The sequence below is a fragment of the Triticum dicoccoides genome, chromosome 2B (genome assembly GCF_002162155.2).
Source record: "Triticum dicoccoides isolate Atlit2015 ecotype Zavitan chromosome 2B, WEW_v2.0, whole genome shotgun sequence".
Classification (NCBI taxonomy): Eukaryota; Viridiplantae; Streptophyta; class Magnoliopsida; order Poales; family Poaceae; genus Triticum; species Triticum dicoccoides.
Window position 1 is genome coordinate 55,933,669 of NC_041383.1, and position 16,798 is coordinate 55,950,466.

Below are 16,798 nucleotides of genomic sequence, written 5' to 3' on the forward strand. Positions count from 1 at the left end.
CCTCTCTCCTCTTTCCTCTCTTTTCTCTCTCCTCTCTCCTCTCCCTTTCCTTTCACACCTACCACACACAACGCGCATGGCCGGGGCGACGCTTGCGCTCGCACGGTCAAAGCCGCCTCCCCCGTAGCTCCTGCAGCCCAAAGCCTGCGGGGTGCGAGGCGGTGGCCGGAGACACGACCCCGGTTTCCCGCTCGCCGGCTGGTCGGCTGCCGCCTCGGGCACCCAGACCGCGCTGCCGCTACCGCCTCAGCTGCCCGGACTGCGCCGGGCCGGCTCCGCCTCGCCTCGAGCTCGCCATCGGCCTTGCTCCGCCCCCACCTTGCGCCTGCACCCCGCGCACGCCGGCTCCACGGCTCGGCACGAGTCGTAGAACCTCACGTGGATGCGCTCGAAGACCCCCGTCGGGAGCGCCTGCGCCGCGAGCCTGTCCGGGAACGCGTTGCGCGGCGTCGCCGTCAGCCGCGGCGCCTTTCCCCCGCGGGCCTTGCGCCTGGCCAGCTCCCTCGCCAGCGCGTCATAGTGCTCCGCCGGCCCGCCGCGCTCCAGGAAGAGGTCCACACCGTTGAGCCGTGCGCGGCCGAACGGGCGGCGCACGCCCCTGCGCCTACCGCCGAGATAGGAGAACCAGAGGTGGTCGGCGAGGTCGAGCTCGGACCGGTTGGTCGGGAGCGTGTAGTCGCCGCCGAAGCCGCCGATGGAGAGGGAGACGGTGACGCCCACGGACTGGCAGTGCCTGATGTCGCCCCCGATGCTGGCGAGCGGGTGGTCGGAGAGGTCGAGGCGGTACTTGCCGTGGCTGTAGACGTTGAGGAAGGACATGATTACCGCCGTGAAGAGGCCGGCGTCGCAGGCTTCCCTGAGAGAGCCCTCGTCCTTGTTCCGGCCCCAGAAGACGGTGAGCTGGCCGGTCTTCCCCGTGGCGGCGGCCGGAACAGAGACGGAGCGCCAGCCGGTTCGGCGGTTCGCGTCGTGGTGGTGGCGGGGATACGTGCGTTGGGGGCGGAACGAGTGGATATTTTCTCGATCGCAGGGAAAAAATTTCGTCGGCAGCCCCCCAAGGGGCGATAAAAATGCCTCCTGGGGGGCTCTACGGCTGGAGATGCCCTTAGTGAACGATGTATCTCTGTTTTAAGTTAATAAAGCTAGCCATGATGGCCTTCCCTTAAAAAAAAACGACGCCGGCGAGCAATGGCAGTGATAGTGGGCCTCTAGAGGCGGCGGCGGGCATGCGGGGTTAGGAGGAACTGCTGCTGCTACGGGAGCCACGAAGCAACGGCGGGGCATACACATGCATGTGGATGTGCACGGGCAAGAACATGCTGTCATGGCAGCAACTCCGGCAAGGTACAGCGAGGCTACGGCGACCTACAGGACGAGCGCGGGGAGCTGCGGGCGTGGCTGGGTGCAGGTGCGATGTGCGAGGGGATCCAGAGCAGGGGACACACGGCATATGCTACGGCAGAAACCAAGAACATATTATTATTATTTTTTTGCATGGTCTAAGAACATATTATTAGTATCACCTTATTTATATTACGATTTTGTCTATATGAATCGTAAAAGCGTATTACGACGGAGCGAAAGCGTATTGTGATGGTGAACTCAAGGAGTCAATTCGTACTTTATTATTACTAGTACAAATGTCCGTGCGTTGCACCGGGCGAGAAAAGGGACACGACCTGCTTCATGTGCCAAAAAACGTGTATTCCTCACAACATTATTGAGCAAATAATAAAGTGTGTGGTTAGCCTAAAAAACCTGCTTCATGTGCCTTTGATCTTTTTCTTATATCCAATTTTAATAACTGTCCATGATAAGGTTAAACCTGGAAATTTTCTTATTATTAATAAAAGTTGACGTTTACATGAAAATTGGAACACTTTTTATGAACAGTTAATGTTTTTAGTAAATTGAAACATTTCTCTAAAAAGGATTTTTTAAAGATGTTATTTCAAAGAATGTTTTGTCTTTTTGAAAATTATATTTTATTTGTAATTGTTTTCTGCACTATTTGGGCTTGGACCAAAAATAAGGACTTGCCTACACAAACACGCACGCTCTTAGAAAAAGAAGACACTCGTTGCGAGATGAACTGCACACACTGTCTCTCCTCCCGTTCTCCATCTCATTATCCCTAGTAAACGAATAATTGCCCCTCTTCATTTAATTATCCATGCGTTGCAACATGAACCTAACATAATTTGCATGTTTGAAAAGTCACCCGGGATTCAGATATCTTGGCTAAAGCAAATGCATAAATAAATTCCGGTGTTGTTGCTCCATGTAGTCCCCTTGTGCTGCCTTGTTGGAGAATGAAGAATGAACCGCGATATAATTTGCATGTTTGAAAAACTTGACTGAGATTCAGTCATCTAGTCTATAGCAAATACGTAACTCAATACCTCACTATGATATGCATAAACCTTATGGCCCTCTTAAACACAAACAATGATAATTCTTGTGGGATCTTCTCTCACATAGAGTGTGAGAATTGCAAGAGCAGGACAAATAATCGTACACAAAAGATAAACTGAACACTGAGACATCGAAGTAAATCAGAGCTAGTCATGATCCACCCACCCAGTTGCTCTGTTGGCTTCATGTCTTTGCTCACCTCTCAACAAAGCGACCATTATAACATTGTACTGCCCCAAGTAGTGTTCCTCTATGTCGTCTCATGGTTTCATTCGAGTTTTTTTCCGCTATTATTTACCAATGAACATAGAAAGGGGTCACCAAAGGTATCTTCAGATATAACTTATCCAGGGCCATCAGTTATGGTATAAGCATCCAATGGTATATTCAGATATAACTTATATACAACAAATAGAGCCAACCAAAAGGTGTCTTCAGATATAAAGCCAAGTAAAAAATTGTCACCCTGGAAAAATATTGCATGCTTGAGAGATCTGTATGCACGTTTCCATCTCTGTTTACAATTTGCGACCGTGTGAGCATGGTCCATGTTACAGTAAAAGAAAGCGAAGAAAAACTGTACCGAAACAGATGACCTTTGTACAGGAAGAAAAACTAACCATGATAGATTAGCTTTAAGTCACATGATGGGGAAAAGGTAGATTTACCATTGGGAAAAAATAGTTATTATCAGCACTAAGACTCACATCAGGCATAAAAGATAAGCAATGCCAACAGAAGTACCACAATTTGAGTCGAAACCTGACATGGGTAGTAGACGATTACTTTTGCTTGAAAAAAATACACCAAAGCTTCCATTGGTCACTAAAACTTCTGGCAGAATATATGGTCCAGCAGAAAGCTACACTACCGGCAAGTATAAAAGCTCATCCTTGTTATCTGTTTTGCATCTTCTCTAAAATTAAGGACATTACTGGCATAATTGGTCCATCAATCACTCGCTGCTAAGTGAAAATAATTGATCGACTAAAATGGGAGCACACACTATATTCGATAGCATGTCGAACAATACCAAATGTACCAACACTCAATGAGAAAAAATTAGGGGCAAAACTTATCGATGAGCACAATGCACCTTTTCAAAGGAGAAGTGATGTTTACCAGTTTTGAGCTGCAATACAAAATAACTACCATGCCTCTCTCTCAATGCGAAAGAGGATGTTAATTTACAACAGTCATCCCATCTACTGATCATAAAGCTGTGGATTGTGCTGGAACAGAATCAAGAAAATATCAGATGCCCTTAGCTCAGTAAGCATGACTCACGAGTCAAGAACCCATAAGCCCACGACTTTCATTACAACATGGTAACCCATTCGTGTTGCCAGTTACTGCCCTTGCTGCCCATGACCTCCAGAGCCCTCCTTTTGGCTAAGCCTAGCCGCCGGCTCGACCTTGCCGGAGTGTCTCTGTCGTTCGCCGACTGAGCCCACCAACGAATTTGCCCAGCGAGCTCTTCCTCAAACCTCCACGGGTAGTTAACTCTACAGAGAGAAGGGGGCAGGAGAAAGAATGGCATAAATTCTTATCAATCATCATCATCTTACAAATAACAACTCAGGAATGACATATAATTATAAGCAGGTAGAACATTGCTCTTCTACAATAAAAGATTACGAAAAGTTTATTGATCCAACTATTCAATAGTAGATAATGGTACAGTTGTGGGTAATGGAACAGACACATTCTATTTATAACCCTGATTTGTTAACTTAAAGGCAATTGACAAAGGAAATTTAAGATAAACATGGCCACTCTGTGTAAGCAAAATAACACAAGCAGTGGCAAGAAATAGGATACAGAGATTACAACATGTCAGTACACAATCTGACTTCACCTATCAAGACTAATAGTTGTTCTCTTTTAGTGGTAATCTTCTATTTGGGAGAGTTGTAGATTTGTTCGTAACAAAGAAATAAAATGATTGTTCTGAATCACTAATTTTATGCACCAAGTATCATTCAAATAGGGATATGCAGCACTAAGGTTGAAGAATAATGAACCTGACCGAAGGTTGGATGATCCGTAGTTTGGTTGAGGATAGAGATACCAAGGAATTGATTATCCCACTCTCTCTGTTTTAGTCGTCAAGGGTGCCCAACAATGTATTTTTGGATGGCTACTGCATAGCGGAAGACTGAACACATGTCAAAATTTACACAAGACCATACTTGATTCAGACATCTGCCCCATGTGTCTCTAAGCCACAGAAACTTGCTCTCATCTATTCATTCAGTGTCCTACAGCAAAAGTTGTTTGGTGTGCTACTGGAATACTCCAAACTGCCAGGACATCAAACTTGGAAGCGTTTCATCACTTTTCTCATCCTTTGGAATATTTGGGATCCTTGAAACTCTCAAGTTTTCAGACAATACATGAAGCACGGCAATATGGCACGGCAAGTTGTTTTGAGACAATACATGAAGCACGGCAATATGGCACGGCAAGTTGTTTTGAGACAATACATGAAGCAGCCCAAGCACTCCCTCTTCAAGTATCTCATAGAGCTTGGGCGCGATGATGACGCACGGCAATATGGCATGACCAGGAGGAAGGGGATCCAGTGGGGGGCACGGTGGAGCGCTATGTACGGCGGCGATCTGGGGCAGTGGCGAGCAACGCCTAACGCTGGCGGCGACACGAACAAACGCTTGTCGGCCGGAGAACCATCGAGCTCGGAGCACAGACAGACGGTGACATCGATCGGGGAGACTCGCGGCGGCCATTGGGACCATGCTGGCGGCGGCGGCGGCGGCGCATCTCGTAACTCTAGAGAGGGACGGGGGATCAAGAGCGAGCGAGACGGGATTTTGGAATTAGGCATCGACGAGATTAATATATGGCTTCTAAATATCATGACAGAGACGGGGATAGAGATAATTGAGAGAGAGAGAGAGGCGTCCCCAGCAGCTAGCTCAACTGACGTCGAACCTTGTCGTTGCTTGTCGATGCCTCAAACACCTGCAACATGTAGCAGAAAAAACAAAGAAGGAAGCGCAGCAGCAGCTCCTCCGATATAAGCATTGGCTGCCGTCACCAAAGGGGAGGGTGGGATGCAACAAAGCATGGATAAATTAACACATAAAAGCTACCAAAAAATTGAGCTCAAACAGTAGCAAGTTGATGACCACGGGAGCCACAAACAGTACCCATTTTTTCCATCCTTCAGTAGCAACTCCCTAAATTCAAGATTGAACAATTCAACTAACAAATGTAGTTCAGTCAGGCATCAATTCAACTAACAAATTCATGGTTAACCTTGCTGTTCAATTCAAGGAACAATCAACACTTTAACAGTATCAACAAAAGTGACCTCAAACACCAGCCAACTGAGCCCAAACGCCTCAATGGCCACGAACAAGAGCAGAGAGAGGAGGGGGCGAACTCACTTGAAAGACAGAAAGGAGGACGGTCCATGGTGGTGCGTCCCGAGCTGCAGCAAGGCAAGGTCGACCCCTCCTTCCTCAAGCATCCAATCCTTACCCTGCACATCTACCATGGAGGATCAAACCAGATATTAGAGAGAGAAAAGGGGGAGATAGGGGAGGGGATGAACTCACCGTCTCACCCCATGGCCACCTGGTTGCGGAGAAACATCTTGGAGACGGAGCTGCGTGTGGGGGCGCAGTGGGCGTCGGAGAAGAGCTGCCGGAGCCACGCCAGTGTGGAGGCGCCCGAAACCCTCGCCATGGTGAGGCCTTAAGGTCACCACTGGTGGCCGTGAGTGGCGAATCCCGCTGGGGAAAAGACCTAGCGGAGCGAGGCGAGCTCGGGCCGGTGCTACTCGAGCACGCGCCCACGACGTCCGCCTTCTCCTCCGCCGCGGTTGTAGGTCCGATGAAAAGGGCGCCGCCCCTCAACTGCTCGTGCTCCGCCGTCGCTGCCGTCGCTGGAAAGGCCAGTTTGGATAAGATGAATGAGAGGGACGCGGACTGAATATCTTACAAACGTAGGGGTCTTTCTGTAAAAACGAAGCATTTTTTCAGAATTCACTTTAAAAAGGACTGCAGGTTGAATATCTAAAGACACAAGGGCGTTTTTGCAAAAACCCTGACGACGTACGACCAGAAGCACTAATCGCTTTATTAGTAGGGAAAGATTAAGGAAAGATATGTATTTTATTTCATATTTATTGATGCCAATTTTTTTTGAGGGGTACGAATCTGTTTCTACGACAAAAAATTGTTTCATTTCTCTTTCTCTGAGCTTACTGTTCTCACCTAAGGCCAACTCACACTCACGAACCCAAACAAACATTCGTTTTGCCCGGGTTTCATCGTTTGGGGTGGCAAACGGACACGCTCGTCCGGATGGAGTCGTTCGACCGTCGGTGCGCCCAACCGGGCCGCCACATCCCAAATTGTCCTCCAAAAGGACTAGCAATTTTCACCCAAATCTAACCCGAATAGACATTGCAAAATAATTTAAAAACCTTAAATATTCACATAAACGGCCCAAGTCCAGTCCAGCACATTCTTAAACAAACTTAAAATTGAAACAACATAAAAAAACTAGAAGCCCGTCGCCGCCGTTGTCCTCGTCCTCTTCACCCGTGAGGTTAATGTAGGGCGGCAGCATCCACAAGTGGCTGGCGGCCCCTGCCAGGCGGGAGGTGCGGGTGGAGGTGGCTGTAGAGGCGCCTACACCAACTCTTCTTGTGGCGTGGACAGTGACTAGGCCTCGCCGTGACGGACCGTCTCCGTCCAGGATCACTTCTGGCCGACCAGTGCCAGGTTCCACGGGTGGACTCCTCCTCCTCCTCCTCCTCCTCCTCCTCCTCCTGCTGCACGTCCTCCATGGCCTCCTCCTGTACCACGACATCGAACTCTGGGGTGGCGACGTCGTCGGCCGCGGAGAGGGCTATCATGTGTTTGAGGCCCTGTCACTGGGGCTCGCGTCATGGGTGTGGAGGGAGTCCTCCATGACCTGCCTCACCAGCTCCTCCTCCTTCCTGGTTGCCATCTGAGCGGGCGGTGGCAGGAATGACGACAGGAATGGCGTTGGCGTTAGGCCGTGGACCAGCCTATGTCCGTGCGGCCGGGGAGGGCTGACGGTGCGCTCGCGGTGGGGCGGGCTCGGAGCATGATCGACAAAGAACGATTGCCGACGTATATCGTGCTCGTCACATAGCCACGTGTCCCACAACAGGGATTCCACGACATACCTCCAGTCATTGACGAGGTCCGACGGCAGGCAGGCCCAACGGCGGGCGATCTCCTCGCGTCGAGCGTGGCCGCTCACCGGGATCGATGGGATGGGCACCTGATCCACGGAGGGATGCCGATTATTGGGGAGGTGCACGTCGCGCCATGGCAGCGGCGTGCCCGACTCCCGGTAATGCTTGCAAATCTCCGCTTTCACGTACGGCCTCATGCGAGGTCTGGCCGCCGGCGACACGATGTGGAGTGCGGGTGCCGGAGGTGGAGGTGGAGGGGTGGAACGGCGATAACGGTGGGAGTAAGAGCCGGCCTCGTAGTCGTGCCTGCCCTTGCGGCCGGAGATCCAATGCCATCCCATGGCGGCCGGCGGCGAGGTGGAGCTAGGGTTTGGAGAAGGCGAGCGAGTCGGGCTTCGAGGAGGCACGCATCACCAAGAGTGAAAGTGTGGACTCCCACGGGTCCACAGCTTCCACATAAAAGGACCACGACCGCGCGGACGGGGTGGCTGCCAGGCGGGCCACCCACGCATGCGCTGTAAATGTGGACGACAAGTGGACGACTATCACGCGGGCTCGAGGCAGACGCAGAGCGGGCGCGTAGGCATCCGTTTGACGTCTGTGTGAATGTAAAGCAGACACAAGTTTGCGTCGAAAATGAGGCGGGTTAGATGCTAAACGTATAAAAAACAGATGTGGTCGCGCGTTGGGGCGTGCCGTCTGTCCGTTTGGGGCAAACAGACGAACATCGTGAGTTGGAGTCGTGGCCTGACCCCCAAGCCGACTCGCCTCCTCTTCCTCTCCTGGCAAACCCTAGCCCCACCTCACCGCCGCCGCCGCCTCGCCACCCATGGAGGAGGAGGAGGAGGGCGAGAGCCGCGACTGGGCCGGGATGCAGTCAGACGCGCTCTCCACCATATTCGGGAAGCTGGACGCGGCCGACCTCCTCACGGGAGCCGGGCAGGTATGCCACGCGTGGCGCCGTCTCGCCGACAGCGACACAACGCTGTGGCGTCGCGTCGAGATGACCCACGATGGAGACATCCTGGAGGCCGGGGCCATGGCCTGCGCCGCCGTCGACCGCGCCGCTGGCACCATGGAGGCCTTCTCGGCCGACACCTTCGTCACTGATCTCCTCCTCCGCTACATCTCCCACAGGTTGCCACATCTTTCCTCTTCTTGTTACATACATGCCCATTTCTTCTGTACGACGGCAAATACTTTCGTTCATTGGATTGGATGACCAAATTTGTGAATGTGAGCCTCTACTAGTTTACCTTTATTTGATGGACCCAGATGACAATTTTGGTCGTGCTGCAGGTAAATTAAAATGCATACCTGTATTCTTAACTTAAAAAAAGTCTCCTGCTGATATATGCTTCCTCTTGCTTCGAAATGGGCCTTTCTGCTGTTTGATTTGACAGTCATTCTGCATCCATTTATTTCCGCAAGGAATTTGTTCTCCGTTTGAACTTCAGATTTACCTTCTAGTGCCTTTTGATGTGGACCGTTGCTTGATCAAGTTGGGGTTCACCAACGCAAATGAACTTTTCTAAAATTTCTGAAATTGTACGAATGGTAATTAGTATTTCCTACAGAAGATTAGGTGTTGGTTAGGTTAAGATCAAATGCCATGCTGGCAGCCCGAGAGTGGGTCAATCGATCCAAGATCAGTATACAATATGTAAATATCCTTTCATTTCCTTATCTTTTCTGACAATTCTGGTTCTACCAAAAAAACACTTTTTTGTAATAACGTATAAATAAAATTGGAGGGAGTGAAATGCTACTCAGCAGTAAAATGCTTACATTATATCGCGTGAGTCTCTAGTGCTGCATCCTTGTGTGACTCAATGTGCCTTGCTAAATGCTGCCTAGCACGTAGATCGGGAGAAAAGGTGGAGCAACCAAGAAAATGTATGTAGATTGTAGAGTAGAGTAGTGAAGGTTTGTCATCCCGGAGGGAATTAGCCTGTTCTCTCTGCCAATAGCAGGATTCCTGAGACTGGTGTCTTGTGCTCTTTGGGTACAACTATAGGGATTGATCCCTAAAACATACTCCCTCCATTCCAAAATAAGTGTCTCAACTTTGTGCTAACTTTAGTACAAAGTTGTACTAAGCTTGAGGCACTTATTTTGGGACAGGAGTATAAGGGTAGGTGAGGTTCAGCATGGAGACTTCGCAGGGCAAAAGGCAATCTGAATATTTTTGTTGGTTGACAGCAAATTACCTTCTCCTTATGATTTACTTGCTGTAAAGGTCCAAGTATTCTTGAACTGTAGACCACAAATAATCACTTTAATGCTCTGAGCTGCATGGTTAAGCATTGTATGTTATTAAATGTTTTAGAGTAGATGATAGAGTCATACAGCTGACATGGTACATGTTCTTCCATCTCTGTATTAACTAGAGTGTACAAGGAACACTTCAAAATAAAGTTGTAGGTTGGCTCTGTGCTGATTGGGTGACTTCTATGTGCAAAATAACCATTCTACTTAAAGGCTGAACGTTTTAGTGAGCCTGCACATTTCATGTAGTTAACTACATACTCGAATTGGTTCATATTTGTTGCACTGTCGGGGCCTCCTCTTCAACATTTCCTTCATACAAACTGTTGAAGGCCCTTTGCTGGGTTGCACATTCCATACCCTTTGTGTAAATCTGTATCATGTAGTAATAACAATCAGTCAACAACTATACTATGTAGTGAACAAATAAATGTGTAACTGTTAATTGTTAGTAGCTACTTTCTGTTATGGTATTGCAACTTCTATATCCCCTCGCTGAAGCAAAAAGCCTAGTTAACAGTTTTTTTTTTAATATTCTTGTGACCGTCTGTTTGCTTGGTAAGCGTAGTGCTAGTCAGAGTTCATATTTTCTTTTCGTTCTGTTGATCTGTTGGTGCATTGAAATAAAGTGTTCTCACTTTTATTGATTGATGATTGAATTTTCTGGATATACCAAGTTTGATTTCTACCAGAAGCATGGTGTCATAGGCTTGGAGTATAAAGGTTTTGGTTGAGCGAAGATTCTGTTGTGGCTGATAGGAGGGATGAAACTGTACACCTGGTTTAACCATGGGTTTTGAGCAGAGAGAGAAAGAGCGCTCGGCGTGATAGCAGGGGAACAAAGATTGGGATTAAACTTGCTTGATTATTTATCAACTAGGTTTGGCAATTATATAGGTTATGCGTACAAACTGATCTGACTTCACCTCAGTCTGAATCTAACTCAAAAATTCCTAATTATTCTTAGTCACTTCTTGATTGGAAAAATAACCTATTCAAACTCTTTCATAATTATATCTATAGTCTATACTGAGTAGAAAGTAAGGAACTCTCTTTTTGGGCCACACGTCATTAGCGGAACCTAGTTTAGGCTTGAATTTGCGCCTGCTGTAGGGCGGACGCCACCTGCCACATGTTTCATTGCCCTCTTCTGCTCTTCTTCTCATCATTTGACTGAATCTGATATGTAGAATTCACACACAGTATCAAGTCATGTGATATTTTGTCAGAACTGCATGTTGAAGTTCATTTGCATGTGACTGCAGTTATCAACCTTTTTGAAAATTATTATGAATCCACATCATAGAATGTTTTATTTTCACATGGTTATTTCAATTGGTTATATTGTTCCAGTGATATTTCTCATTGTGAGCTTGGAAAGCATGTTTCGGTTTGATATAGCTTAAATGTTTGGGTTGGTTAAAAACTTACCATGTCTCAATGTAGATCATTCTCATTGAAGAGCCTTCAACTCAGCTTTTGTGATAAAGTATCTGATAAAGGGTTGGCAGAGGCAATTAATCTCCTTCCTCAGCTTGAAGAATTGGATATTTCGTTCTGCTCATTGTATGGCAATTTTTGCCAGTTAGTTGGCAAAACCCGCTCACAACTGAAATGCTTTAGGCTAAATGAACGCTGGGCTGATTTTCGTAAGAGGTTTGATGCAGCCTATGAGCGCATGGAGATTGACCCAGAAGCATCATGGATTGCTAACAGTATGCCTCGTCTCCAAGTCCTTCAGTTGATTGGCAGCGAGGTAACTAATGGTGGACTGATGGCAATCCTTGACCATTGCCCTCAGCTTGAATCACTTGACATACGTATGTGCTACAACCTCCAAATTGATGGTGCTATGAAATCAAAGTGTGCTAGAATTAGAAACCTTAAGCTTCCTCATGATCCCATCTCTGATTTCAAGTACTGGGCCTACGTTGACAGTGAGGATTACAATGAAGATTACTCTGGTTCTGATTTTGAGGTTGATATGCACGATGATTTGCTGGATGTGGTCATGGATGATGATGCTGATGATGCTGATGGTGAATTCAATTATGTGGATGATTATGATGATGTTGGCTCAGAATCTGCCATGTATGATGATGTGTATGATGATGTCGATGACATCTAAACGCTGACATGGGCTTTCAGTTTGGCGGGATTTGGAGCTGAAATGATGTGGTGTTCACCTGTTGTTGAATGAAATCCTTGAAGTGGGGTTCAAGCACTTTGTTATGTGTGATTCTCTTGTGTTCGTGTCACCTGTTTGTTTCTCACATATTTGCAAGAAACTAATCCATCCTCTTGCTGTGAGACTGGGTTGTTCGACTTTCACTCTTTTCACATGTAGTTTGTGCTGCCTTGTGACTTGCCATGGAATTAATTAGATTCTTGTAATGAAGTATGGCGCCCCTGTTATGACTTTGGTTTCTTTGTGTTTGCCCCCATTGTGGTCACTGAATCCTCTCAAAAGGGCGCAATGCGATAGACGTCAGTGGCCAGCAAAGACTGCAGGCTTGTCGTATTTGCTTGCAATAATGGGATGCTGTCTCATGCAGTCATGCGCTCAGTCGCAATAGGCAACCATTATTTGATTTGTCACATGGAGTAGTTCAAGTGGAACACTAGAAATGGTTTTTGTTTGATTTGGAATATCTCTGCAACACTAGAAATGGTTGATGTTGCACATCCTTTATGCTAGATTGAACCATGTAGTTAGGAACAAACTTATCTCCCACGGAGTGTTCACAGGTCTTGATTTGCCCTGCCTCTTGGCTGACATAATAGGCGGGCATTTTTGGATGCTTGAAGATTAATCCTAGTCTACATGGTTAGTAGAATAGTTGAATTCCTGCCTAAAGCTTGTAGAGATCAAACATATTCTGTGTGTCTCACCTGTCACCAGATATAATATTTGCAGAAGGCAACGCTGATTTAACCATGTGCGTGGTTCATTTTCTCATATCGTGATGTTCTAAGTTCATCACTGAATTGTTATTTATAGAAATATCATATGTTTAAGATATCTAATGTATGTTCATCACAAAATCATTATTTACCAAAATATCATATGATCGACCATAAAGGATAACCAGGCTAGAAAATACACACACACAAAAAAAACCATACTAAGCTGCTATAACCCACATCGATTGCTCAGAACATATGAGCTGAACATAAGAATCCTACCAAGACCTCCTCTTACTTGGGGTGAAGATTAACATAATCACGGGGACCATATACCTCAAATAATTTAGCTAAAATGCTATTCTTCCTTCTCGGGTTGCATCCCATGTCCTGACATAGTTGATCATTATACCAGATGTGAAGAAGCCCAATACAGGACCTCCGGAAGTAGACACGAGAATAGCGCTTCATGAACTTCTCCCACTCAAGGATATCACCCTGCATCGTTTTAACACTTGGTAATCTGAATCCACCATCAATGAAATGCGCCAGCCATTTGGCCTGAATTTCTGCACTGTACAGATTCGCTAGACTCTCTGAATAACCGAGGACCGCGAGTTGTGGAATCTTAGGATGTATGCACTCCCTGAATATAAAATATGAAGAGTATATTCAATAGCCTAATCTTAATTGAAAATAAGGAACACATGTAAACAAAAGTCAGGTAGTAATAGTGAAGTAACCTGTAGGGAGGTACAGTAGAGGATATTGGCCCAACTGCAATACTCTGAAAGTATTCTGAAGTAAACATGTTCGTGATCTTTTGGTCTCCCTTGAATCCCGTTCCGAAGATCACTATATCGCTCTTTATCAGCGAAGATTCACCTTCAACAACTACACCTTCCTTGCAGAAGCTAAAGGTCTTGGACTTCTTCAGAATAATGTTGCCTTCGTCTAGTCTCTTGTAGTGGTCCTTTGGTGTAATGGCAATCAAGCATGTCGCTAGTGCCTCAAAGAAGCTATGCTCAGGTACCATGCCATGCTTCTTCATGGGGATGGAGTAGTAGCTCTCAGCAAACTTTGAGAATAACCACCTCTATTCATATACAAACAAGAACTAAGCGTGTGTCAATTTTGTTTGAAACCTACGTGTAAATGGCATCAATACAAAATAACATGCTGATTTTCAGTACCAGGGGAGTCAAGATGATGGCCAAGAGGCATAGTAGGAAGCCCTCACCAGGCTTGTGGATAAGTAATTCAGAGAAGCGATTTAGATATAAGTTTGATATAGGGAAACCCCAAGCATAGTAGCTTGGTATGATCCAATGCTTTGTTCGGACAACCATTGTACATGGATGTTCAGTACCTGCAGGGGATCGGTAAATTCTATATCCAAGTTCTTATCAAGAATAATTGTTAGATTTCAAACAATGTAATCATGACAGGTAATGCATATAGTTTTGTAGAATGACTAAAAACAACCCTTTGTTTTGTCATGCAAACAAAAATTATGATGACATAGTTACTTCTGCGATAAAAGAGAAAATAAATTTTAGTTGTAGGCTTGTGTACCATTTACATCTGCACATTCGGCAGTGACGTCCAGTGCTGATTTCAAGTAGCCAATCACGGTCACACGCTTGCCCTTTACCATCTCGTTAGCTTTTTTGGTGCCAATTTTGGTGTGAATCACCTGCCCATCAAATGCTTCTGGACCTTTGCCTCGAGGGAAAGTGGGTATGTTGGGCACACCACTAAACCTCCCAATGCAAAGAACCACAAAGTCTGCCACATGTGTCTGGAGACAGGAAAAATACGAAGCATTTAATATCTCATTAGCTTCACTGATTGAAAAGGGACATTACATGCTAGGGGTTAGAAAATGGAAGCAAAGTGGTTTTCACTTTCAGTGTTGGAAATATTTCAGCAACAATTTCAGTGATCTTGGTCAAAGTGCTGGAACAGTTGAATTCAACCAAAATTTTAAAATTACTGAAAATAATAAAAAAGATGCTTGAATTGTTGTGTACTACTGAAATTGCTTAATATTTTGGCCGAAAGCTAAATATTTCAGTGTCTACTGAAATTCATTGAGTTTCATCTGAATCTCATTGAAAGTGAAAACCATACAAACCATAGTTTTAAATAGCAGGCTATGGTACATAGCGACAACCCTTAAAAACAGCTATGACGGGGCTATAACGATGCTATAGCGGCAAATTATACATGAAATCAAATAGCAACATGCTCAAAGAGCTATAGCCGGCTATTTAAAACTTTGATACAAACACGGTCGAGAGAGGCAGTACTTCTTCTATGAAAACTCCTAGTTCGCCGACCAATCCATATATGTACCTCGATGTTGCCCTCGGCGTCGGCCACTGTGAGACGCCACTCACCCTCGCCAGAACCAAACGCCTCGCCACACCCGGCCCACTCCTCCCACTCCACCACCTTCTCCTCACCGACGCCGACATACTCCATCCCGACCACCCGGTCCCCAAACCTGATGCAGTCGAGCACGCCGAAGTGGTGGGCATAAGCGTCGAGGTAGTCGGCGACCTGGCGGCGGTCCGGGAAGACCTCTGTCACGGACTCCGGCCACGGGAAGTCGGAGAACTGGTACATGGGCCGCTCCGACTGCAGCGACGTGCGGTCCGGGGCGCGCGCCCACACGCCGCCCAGGAGCTTGTCCGCCTCGAAGACGGCCGGACGGCAGCCGCGCTCCAGCAGGTGCTTGCACGCCGTCAGCCCGCTCACGCCGGCTCCGACGATGGCCACCCTCTTCTTCTCCATCCCGGCTACTAGTTTACGAGTATGAACGTGTGTGTTCGATGGTGATCATATAGGTGGCAAGAGAGCAGTTTTGCACCACGTGCTTTGTTGAAATTCTTGGATTTGGATAACATACTTAAAGCACGGCGCCATTCGATCTGACGTGTTATTTTTGTTATCATTCGTCCGGAGTCCACACTTAGTCTTTGCTGAGCAAATATGACATCAATTGTCCAGCCACACAATGATAGGCCTTGTCGCTGAGCAAATCGCGGCACGTGTATACGTTGCATGTGTTGCATGTAGCACGTACAAGGCCACGCACACGTATGTAGACGGGTACGATATGTGGCGCACTCGAGATATTATCCATCGTCAGTGCTCCACAGTGCAGATGGAGCTAAAAACAAAAGGTTCGAGAAGTTTCGGAAACTCTTTAGATCACAAATTAGCACAACAAGATGCATCTGGCGCACCATAAGTTTATAAACCCAAATTTAATCGACCCTTCTAGAAACGAAAACGATTTGGTTTACTACTTCAATAAATATTGATTTGGTTACGTAAGGTTAGTCTTACTCGATTTTCAACCATTGTGAATTGTTTTAGATTTCAGATTTTATCGATGGCTCAGTAATCAAACCTAAAGAGGTGGGAGCGTGGGAGGAGTACTCTACTTCTATGTCTTAGACATGCCCAAGTACAATGAGAAAAGAGAAAATGTTGCTCATTGAGGCTCGATGAGTGAAAGACTTTTGCTCATTCAGCCTGTGCTATGTGCAATTCCAACTCATGTGATTCTAGTGCCCGGTCTTCCACCGAAACCGCGGCGGCAATGAACAAAATTATACGGTGTTTCCTTTGGTGCGGCCAAGCGGAGGCCAATGGTGAAAATAGTGCAGTTGCTTGGGAGACAGCATGTACACCCAAGTGGTCGGGTGGCTTGGGGATCATGAACGTGCACTGGCTAAACATTGCCATGCAGGCTTGAAGGGGCCATGGTCCCGTAGATCTGATGAGTCAAGGCCGTGGACAGAATTCGAGCTCAGGGAGCCGGATGAATCGATGACATTATTCAAGGCGGCGACAAGAGTTCACATAGGTCATATTATGCTATTCTGGAAGGATCATTGGATTGATAGCCTGAGAATTGAGGAGCTGGCACCGCAATTGTATGCCAGAATTCCACAACAGGTGCGATCGACACGAATTGTTTGCACTGCTCTAACGGATGGA

The 16,798-nt window shown here is 46.8% G+C and overlaps 3 protein-coding genes across 3 annotated transcripts; 1 reads left to right on the forward strand and 2 right to left on the reverse strand.

Moving 5' to 3' along the window:
* Nucleotides 1–246: 246 nt before the first annotated feature.
* LOC119360434 (xylanase inhibitor protein 1-like) lies at nt 247–6,126 on the reverse strand. Its single transcript, XM_037626075.1, has 4 exons — nt 6,005–6,126; nt 5,796–5,895; nt 1,337–1,365; nt 247–931 (listed from the first exon to the last, which is right to left on the reverse strand). The coding sequence occupies exons 1-4, from the start codon at nt 6,124–6,126 to the stop codon at nt 247–249; spliced, it is 936 nt and encodes a 311-aa protein (XP_037481972.1).
* A 2,231-nt stretch (nt 6,127–8,357) lies between these two features.
* On the forward strand, nt 8,358–12,245 carry LOC119362128 (putative F-box/LRR-repeat protein 23). Its single transcript, XM_037627327.1, has 2 exons — nt 8,358–8,749; nt 11,327–12,245. Exons 1-2 carry the CDS (start codon nt 8,442–8,444, stop codon nt 12,006–12,008), a joined length of 990 nt encoding a protein of 329 aa, XP_037483224.1. The 5' UTR covers nt 8,358–8,441; the 3' UTR covers nt 12,009–12,245.
* A 566-nt stretch (nt 12,246–12,811) lies between these two features.
* LOC119362127 (probable flavin-containing monooxygenase 1) lies at nt 12,812–15,592 on the reverse strand. The gene is made up of 7 exons (XM_037627326.1): nt 15,143–15,592; nt 14,360–14,585; nt 13,978–14,153; nt 13,528–13,880; nt 13,083–13,430; nt 12,893–12,903; nt 12,812–12,855 (listed from the first exon to the last, which is right to left on the reverse strand). Exons 1-7 carry the CDS (start codon nt 15,581–15,583, stop codon nt 12,812–12,814), a joined length of 1,599 nt encoding a protein of 532 aa, XP_037483223.1. The 5' UTR covers nt 15,584–15,592.
* Between the last annotated feature and the right edge of the window lie 1,206 nt (nt 15,593–16,798).

Bases quoted from the DNA above. Each gene is read 5' to 3' on its own strand.
- LOC119362127 (XM_037627326.1), bottom strand. From the start codon at position 15,583: ATGGAGAAGAAGAGGGTGGCCATCGTCGGAGCCGGCGTGAGCGGGCTG. The intron at 14,154-14,359 runs GTACACAAGCCT...GATCCCCTGCAG, and splicing joins CGAATGTGCAGATGTAAATG to GTACTGAACATCCATGTACA. The intron at 13,881-13,977 runs GTACTGAAAATC...GTATATGAATAG, and splicing joins CCATCATCTTGACTCCCCTG to AGGTGGTTATTCTCAAAGTT.
- LOC119360434 (XM_037626075.1), bottom strand. From the start codon at position 6,126: ATGGCGAGGGTTTCGGGCGCCTCCACACTGGCGTGGCTCCGGCAGCTC. The intron at 1,366-5,795 runs GTTCGTGGCCAT...CTCGTCCTGTAG, and splicing joins CCCCTCCTCTCTCTGCTCTT to GTCGCCGTAGCCTCGCTGTA. The intron at 932-1,336 runs AGTTGCTGCCAT...CTCCGTCTCTGT, and splicing joins GCCTCGCTGTACCTTGCCGG to TCCGGCCGCCGCCACGGGGA.
- LOC119362128 (XM_037627327.1), top strand. From the start codon at position 8,442: ATGGAGGAGGAGGAGGAGGGCGAGAGCCGCGACTGGGCCGGGATGCAG. The intron at 8,750-11,326 runs GTTGCCACATCT...GTCTCAATGTAG, and splicing joins CTCCGCTACATCTCCCACAG to ATCATTCTCATTGAAGAGCC.